General features: G+C 45.5%; 1 protein-coding gene across 1 annotated transcript; it reads right to left on the bottom strand.

Annotated features, from left to right (window-relative positions):
- Positions 1–507: 507 nt before the first annotated feature.
- Positions 508–8,035, bottom strand: LOC149280955 (uncharacterized). The gene is made up of 6 exons (XM_089499917.1): positions 7,900–8,035; positions 5,689–5,910; positions 5,464–5,607; positions 5,068–5,130; positions 3,364–3,615; positions 508–1,781 (listed from the first exon to the last, which is right to left on the bottom strand). The coding sequence occupies exons 1-6, from the start codon at positions 8,033–8,035 to the stop codon at positions 508–510; spliced, it is 2,091 nt and encodes a 696-aa protein (XP_089356043.1).
- Between the last annotated feature and the right edge of the window lie 360 nt (positions 8,036–8,395).

Genomic DNA, 8,395 nt, shown 5'->3' on the forward strand with positions numbered 1-8,395 from the left:
TGAATAAAACAATTAAAGGGAAAAAAAAAAAGAGAAAAGTAACAGTTTATTGATTACGGCTCCAGTTTTTAAAGGAAAACGCCATCTGATAATCCTACTCCGCAGTATTTTATTGGTCTAACTCGCGACATCATTGGCAATGCCCATGCATCTTACAACTCTGGATACAAACTACATTTCTCATAAACAAAACTGTGTCTCGAGACAAACTAATATTAATAACTTAATATTTAGGGGGGGGGGGCTTTGTTTAGATGGAATTCTGACATTTAGTCTTGCGATCACTGCCAAAGCTCCTCAGGTTTCACCAAGCCAGGGACCAGGTATAACTGGAGACACAAAGTGAAGCCAACGTGAAAAACGATGTACCCACCCTTGAAAAAGAAAAAAAAAAAATGCCTGCACTTTGAGGTATCATTAGGAGAAATGTAAAGGCCTGTGCAGTGATCAGGACACAGCTGGGGGTAAAACCCCCCCACGAAATCATAACCATAAAGGTATTCATAGTCAATCGTCTATGGAATCTGCAGGGCATAGAACCTCGGAATCTGTTTCGCCGTGAACGCTATAGTCCTGTTTGGACTCTTCGTCCTGCGGGGAGGATGAAAACGCCGGAGACAGTTGCGACGAAGACCCCGAAACACTGACGTCGTCTTCTCCGATGACAACGGTCACTTCTGTGGTTTCCTCTTGAATTAAATCATTGAGACCTTCGAGGTCCGAGCCGTTCACGCTTGGATTCGAGACGAAGCTTTCATGGTTGGAGGATTCCTGGTTGTCCGCATCTCCGTTGGGTATCACCTCCTCTCGTATTTCCACGCTGCCGCTTCGGTCAGGGGAGGCAGGGAGAATGATCTGTTGCGCCCGGGCACGGGAGAACCTGGCTTTGGGAGACGCCATTAAGTTGACGTGCCTCAACATGTTCAGTTGCTTGCTGGCTATGTGGTTCTGGATGTTCTTGATGACATCGGAAGACTCCGTGTCTGCCATAGACTCGTCTTCGTTGTCCTCTTCAGACCCTTCGCTGCCGATAATGATTTTTATGGTTTCGCCAAAAGCGACGGCGTCGGGGGATTTATCTGGGACCCCGTCCAGATGATTATCCTGCCTCGCGGCTTCCATCTGAAGTTGCAGCATCGACATCTCCGGCGTCTTCTGGATGATAAACTCGTTGTGCTGCTTCTTGTGGCTCCGCAGAGAGTCTTCTCGGACGAACGAAGCATCGCAAAGATCGCACTTGTACGCCTTCTTTGCCTCCACCTTGTCGTTCTTTTGGGAATTGTACTTTCTGGGGATGGGAAGCAGCATATCCCCTTCTGTATTCGACAAGGCAGCCTTGCCGCTATTCACCATGTCGGCGTGGCATTTCTTGACGTGCGTGGTCAGGTTACTCCGCTGCTTTGTATCAAAACGGCAGAAACCGCACTTAAACGGGCGGTCTTTGGAGTGAATCCTTTCGTGGACTTTCAGAGCGGCCCTGTTGGAGCAAGAGTACGTACACTCGGAACACTTCACCGGCTGCTCGGGGAGATGCGATCGTAAATGCTGCCGCAAATCCGCTTTGCTCCCACACTGAAAATCACATTCGGAGCATTTAAACGTTGTGTCCGCATTATGTTTCATCTTTATGTGAGATTTCAAGTTCCCTTTCATGGCACAGAAGAAGTCGCAAAACTCACACCTGTACGGCTTTTCGCCGGTGTGAACGCGCATGTGTCGCTTTAGGTCCGAGTTGATCTTGAACTTGGCGCTGCAGAGAATGCACTGGAAAGGGGCATCACCTGAAATCAATGTAACAAATAATAGAATTGACCAAATACATGGACATCACAATTATAAGCTTTGTTTCACATCAATTTATTTTACAAGGAAGAAAAAAAACAAAAAAAAAACCTTCAAAATGTAATATATAGATAAGTAAGGGGGACGAGTAGTTTCTGTAGCCTTAAAAATATAGAAAAAAAAAATACAGATTAAAAATGCGTTAATAAATCCAGAGGCAGATACAAGGTTTGCCCACTAGATGGCGATGGAGTCTAAGTCAAAACGCGCTGACGACACAAGCGATCCCTGCTTCCCACCGGCAGCCGCTTTCTACATAAAGCCGAATACATATACATTTTCAAAAGGTTACGAGCCTTATGTATATTCATTCCGTCCATTACTACACTGTTTGACCTCAGAGGTACAACAGCAGTGATGGCTGCGAGAATTCTACCCCCACAACGATCACGGCTCCTTTCTCTTCTCTTTTGTCAGGCTGCCAGATTGAGCTAAAGAGGAGGAAAGACTAATAGGGGGACAAAACAATAAAAGCAATTTAAAGAATAGGGAGCAATAGAATCATTTGTAATTCTATATGAGGAGTCACTCTGCAGAGTCTTAGAGATGTTTTTAGACAATAAGGAAAGTCATTGGTGCCATCGAGGACGCTATTTAGTTAAAGGGGAACTATCGTTGTTACTAAATACTACATTTTACCGTTCTACCCGCATTTTGAGTTGTTGTTGTTCTGCCTGCCCTTGTAAGGAAGCGGATTAAATGTTAGTTTTGCCCCATTTTCCAGGGTAAAATAATCCAAATTTTAAAATACGCATCTCAAAATCACAATACAAAAACGTACAAAATATAAGGTAATTTGGGCAAAGCTGAGAATTTTTACAGTTCCATTTAAATGGCCTTATTTAAAAAAAAAAAAAATGTGATCACCATACTTTATTTTAGCGCGATGGGAACTTAAACTCTCAGCGTGTATTCCGGTTCCTCTAAATTACAGCGGAGTCTACTTTCTTGTGCGTGTGTTAAGAGGAATTTAATTAAAATACCAGTAGGAGAGATCCATTTGCTGCATTTTGTTTTAAAATAAATAAATTAAAAAATATATATTTTTTTTCCTTTCAATTTATTCCGTCCATAAGAGAGAATATTATACGTCGGTAAACAAAGTAACTAAGCTGTTGCTTGTTCGCTTAAATGGGTTTTAAAAGCTTTGGTATGCAGATCAGCGCGTCGCGAGGATTCATTTAGGTTATTATCCTGCGAGGCTCGGTGTTTAGAGATATATATTACAAAAAAGAATAAAAAAAATAAATAAAAAGTATCCAACTTCAAACAATATAGAGATAAAAAAAACACTCTGGAAATTACTTTTGGGTTTTATGCTAATGTAAGATTATAACCGCTCATTTCTAGTATTTTAGTATTTTTTTTGGGGGGGGGGGTTGCATTCAGCCACGATGTGATGGGACAAATGGGGGGTGGGGTAAAAGTTTGTGTCCCGGCAAGAATCCTTTTTTTTTTTTTTTTTTTTTTGTGAGGGGCTGCTGGTATACAAGGGGTCGGACTAGCAGGAGCCGGACTTACCGGTGTGCGATCGCAGGTGCACGGTGAGCTGGCTGGAGTTGCGACTCGCGTACGGACAGATCTGGCACTTGAAGGGCCGCTCGTTGGTGTGAATGCGCTGGTGCTTACAGAGGCTGCTGCTGTCGGCGGCACAATAGTCACACTCTTTGCACTTGTACGGCTTTTCGCCGGTGTGAGAGCGCATGTGCGTCTTCAGCTTGTCCTTCCGGCTAAAGCGCTTCCCGCAGGTTTCGCACTTGTGAGGCTTATCTCCTGCGTGCATAAAAGTAAAAAAATAAATAAAATAATAATTAACGCTGCTTCAGAAACCAGATACCAAGAAGCATTTCAGACGAAGATTAAAAACCAGACCTTTAAAAGCGCCAATCCTATATTTACATTACCATTCAAACGTTTGGGGTCACTTTGTCCATTAAAATAACATGACATGGATCAGAAATCCAGCGCAGACGGGGTTAATGTTGTAAATGACTATTGTAGCTGTAAACGGCTGATTTTTAATGGAATCTCTTCATAGGCGTACAGAGACCCTTTATCACTCCCATCACTCCTGTGTTCCCATGGCCCTTTATCACTCCCATCACTCCTGTGTTCCAATGGCCCTTTATCACTCCCATCACTCCTGGGTTCCAATCGCCCTTTATCACTCCCATCACTCCTGTGTTCCCATGGTCCTTTATCACTCATGTGTTCCAATGGCCTTTTCTCACTCCCATCACTCCTGTGTTCCAATTGCCCTGTATCACTCCCATCACTCCTGTGTTCCAATGGCCCTGTATCACTCCCATCACTCCTGTGTTCCAATGGCCCTTTATCACTCCCATCACTCCTGGGTTCCAATCGCCCTTTATCACTCCCATCACTCCTGTGTTCCCATGGTCCTTTATCACTCATGTGTTCCAATGGCCTTTTCTCACTCCCATCACTCCTGTGTTCCAATTGCCCTGTATCACTCCCATCACTCCTGTGTTCCAATGGCCCTGTATCACTCCCATCACTCCTGTGTTCCAATGGCCCTTTATCACTCCCATCACTCCTGTGTTCCAATGGCCCTTTATCACTCCCATCACTCCTGTGTTCCAATGGCCCTTTATCACTCCCATCACTCCTGTGTTCTAATGGCCCTTTATCACTCCCATCACTCCTGTGTTCCAATGGCCCTTTATCACTCCCATCACTCCTGTGTTCTAATGGCCCTTTATCACGCGACTACTACATGCATTGAGGTGCTTATGATGCCTGGGGTGTCCCTTTAAACTTCTTGCACCCGTGTTAATTCTGAAACATTATTTTGACTTTTTTTTGGGGGGGGGTTAAAAATAATGTATTTATTATTTAGATGCACTTCAGAATGCGTTTACCAATCGATTAGAAACCCTAATTTTTAATGGGGGGTGGCACTTTTTATCCTGATTTTCATATACTATCATTTAATTTATGTTTATTTTTTCTAAGGTTTTGTTGCCAAAATAAAGAAGTCAAATAAAAGTCTGACAAAAGAGAGCACAACTCCCATCATGCTCACCCAGCCTGCTTCAACAGATCCCCGGAAACGGTTATTGATCGCAATGTACGTTTGAGCGGAAGGATCGTTGGCAGGATCTCGAAGCCAATGCACAGAGAATTTTCCAAGCTAATGCGTTTGCCGTTACTAACAAGTAGAGCGAGGCCACTGGGCGCCTGCCAACCAAGACCAGTAATTACCCGTGTGGGTCCTGAAGTGCCGCTCCATGTCCTTCATGCCGTAAGCTGTTTTGAACTGGCAACCTGCCAAGAAAATATATAATAGGTGAATAGGGAGTAATGTCATTTAAGGCAGTTTTACTTTGCTCAGAGGGGGGTTGGTAGGTGGAACAGCCTCCCAGCAGAAGTGGTAGAGGGTAATACCGTGAGGGTATTTAAACACGCATGGCATAGACATATGGCGCCTGAATCTAAGACCAACGACTGATTAAAGTTTGAGTCTTTACAGCAGGAGAAACAGGCGACCAGACGGGGGGCCGGATGGGGCCGATCTGCCGGGAGATTCTGTTTCTAGTCAGGAAACGTCCCAAAAATCATCTTTCTGCTTACAAATAAAACACGTTATTTTTTTTTTACCTGGGAAGGTGCAGCAGTGTTTCCTCTGCGGCACCGAAGCAGAATTCTTCTTGGAGCGGTACTTCGGCGCTGCGGAGACCCCCGAGCTTTCGTTGGGCAGAAAGCTTTGATATCCATGTTCGTAAACAAATTCTGGGGCAGAAAGTGGAGAAAAGGGAAATTATCTCTCTCTATATATAATTATTCTCACTGTAAATAAAATAATAAGTGGCCCCAACGCTTTACCCGAGATGGTCTGGGTCTCCGATGTATTGGTTCGGGTGGATGTCGGCGGCTCGTTCTCCCCGGGAACGAACTGGACGGCCCCGGCGGCGCATGGCGTGGCGTCGGCGAGCTGACAGCCGCTCTGCTTGTGCGCGACAAACGCGTCCAGGTTGTTAAACTGTTGCTTGCAGAGGCCACATATGTGGATGTCGGCCGTGATCTCCACGAGCACGGCGCTGGGAACTGGAGAGGACGAGGAAAGGGATGTCAGGTATTGTGCCGGCCGCTGGAGGACCTTCCTCTACCCTTCCCAAAATAAAGGGGGCGCGAGGCCTGATCACACAGACCCCCCCCCCCCCGTTTACCTGCTACTACACAAAGCGCGCCAGCTGCGGACCTGAGCACCGGGATAGAACAGCGAAAATGAGGAGAACAGACATCATGTTTCCACCAAAGAAATAAGATAAGAGATGGGGAGAAAGAGGAGAGATAATAATAAGAAATTGGAGATAAAAATAAGAAATTGGAGATAAAGAGGAGAGATAAGAAATTGGAGATAAAGAGAAATAAATAGGGGGGAGATAATCAGGACAGAGAAAGGGGAGATAGAGAGAAGGGGAAGATAATGAAAACTATGAGAGATGCAGAAAAGGGGGAGAGATAACGAGAAGAGGGGAGAGAAGAATAAAGGGGAGATAAAGAGAAAGAAGAGAGAGAAGGGAAGAAAGGGGAGAGATAACGAGAAAGAGAAAGAGGAGAAATAATCAGGACAGAGAAAGAAGAGAGAGGGGAGAGATCATGAGAAATATGAGAGTTGAAAAAAGGGGGAGAGATAACGAATAAGAGGAGAAATGGGAAGAAAGGAGAAACAATGAGAAAGAAGACGAAGGTGGGAATAATGGGGGAGATAATAAGAAATTAAATATTAGACTCGCATAAAATGTCATTTATTCTAATTTAAAGTAATTATTATTTTATTTGTAAGAGAAATGATGTTTTATGTGGAGCGGTCATCTGCTGGTGTACTTTATTTGCAGGATTTTAAATTAATATATGGGGGGGGGGCCTACGCGCTGCACGAGAAGCGCCACGGATTCTTCTTTACACATGCGCCGGGGTTCCACTCCATTTCCAAGGCATTTGGCTCGTTTTAGTCGTCCGCCCGGTATATATATATATATATTTTCACGTCTACGATCACGGGTTGAAGCGATGAGCCCCGCGAAGGTCGGAAGGTCCGGGTACGAGACGCAGAACGGTGCCTCTCCGGCTTATGTATCCGGCTTCAGTTTATCCGTGGTGCCGAAGCCCCCCCCTTGATTCAGGACGCTTATGAAATATTCATACTGCAGGGCTGACGTGAATTTTTCATAAGTATCCTGTATAAATCCAGAGGTCGCTATACACTCACGGCACGTGAATTATTAATCCAGCGCCCGGGCCGAGGATGGATATATACGTGACCCTGCAGTAAAAGCAGGGCTGCCCTGCAAACTGCTAGCCGGGTAAGGGGGGGGGGGTAAGTGAGTGATAGAGAGGGTAATGGGGCAGTATGTGTGTCAGTGAGTGTATATAGATGTGTATGCGTGAGGGTGTGTTGGCATGAATGTATAAGAGTGTGAAAAAGAGTGTGTGTTAGCATGAGTGTGTGAAAGACAATGTGTGTGAAAGAGAGTGTGTGTGTGAGAGTGTGTGTGAAAGAGTGTGTGTGAAAGAGTGTGTGTGAAAGAGTGTGTGTGTGAAAGAGAGTGTGTGAGAAAGAGAGTGTGTGTGTGAGAGTGTGTGTATTAGTAGTGTGTGTTAGCATGAGTGTGTGTTAGTAGTGTGCATTAGCATGCGTGTATAAGTGTGTGTTAGCGTGTGTGTGTATGGAGCGTATGTTACCAGTGGGTAGGTAAGAGGTTGATGGGGCTACTTGCTGCCCCCAGGCCAGAAGATGCCAGCCCCCGCCGCTCGTTGCCCCGGGTATCTGCCCCGCAGTCACTCTTTGTGAGTCAGGGAGGATTAAGAGACAGTTCAGGAGATCCCGTCATCTCCACCGACAGCCCAAGGAGCGTGTGGCTTGTCTGGCTAGGTGGGTTGGTAGCCATGCCAGTGGCCCCGCCCACTCAGGTCTGCAGACACACCCACTATCACCTCTAGCCACGCCTCCAACATGGGTACCCCACTTTGGACGTCTGAAACGTTGAGGGGTGTGTAAATGTATCGGGTCAGCGACACAGAGTAACATACCAGGTTCACGGCTGCAGCTTCCACTGCTGCCCCCTCCACTTCCATAAGTGGCTGCAGCTTCAGGGTGGTCCTTTCCCGGGCGCCAAGAGACCGAGTCCTGCCGCAAGCAACAGCTACAGATATCTACAAGTCTCATCGCTATCACCGATCTGAGCATCTACTCAATGCGAAGAATTACCAACCCTGCTGGGTACCCGTTCTAGCACTCAAAGAACAGGCATTTTTCTCACCGCCATCAAACTAACTCCCAGAACCAACGGACCAAGAACGAGATCATACGTGTTACACGCGTGTACGCCCCGCACATTCATCACAATACCTACACAGCACGGCCACGCGCTATATTCCATATTCCAGCACAAAAGTCTCTTATTCACAAGAATTTCCCAGGGTATCCGGCAGGTTACCGAGTCGGTATTAATGTAAATATGATTTATCAGCATTGATAGAAATATCACGATTAATGTAAATATTTCTGTGTTTATGTAAATATTAG

Source organism: Sceloporus occidentalis, unplaced genomic scaffold, assembly GCF_023333645.1.
Source record: "Sceloporus occidentalis isolate IW3139 unplaced genomic scaffold, rSceOcc1.0.p SCAF_143, whole genome shotgun sequence".
NCBI classification, from domain to species: domain Eukaryota; kingdom Metazoa; phylum Chordata; class Lepidosauria; order Squamata; family Phrynosomatidae; genus Sceloporus; species Sceloporus occidentalis.

Bases quoted from the DNA above. Each gene is read 5' to 3' on its own strand.
- LOC149280955 (XM_089499917.1), bottom strand. From the start codon at position 8,035: ATGAGACTTGTAGATATCTGTAGCTGTTGCTTGCGGCAGGACTCGGTC. The intron at 5,131-5,463 runs GTAAAAAAAAAA...TTTTCTTGGCAG, and splicing joins ACACTGCTGCACCTTCCCAG to GTTGCCAGTTCAAAACAGCT. The intron at 3,616-5,067 runs GTAATTACTGGT...TTATGCACGCAG, and splicing joins GCACTTCAGGACCCACACGG to GAGATAAGCCTCACAAGTGC.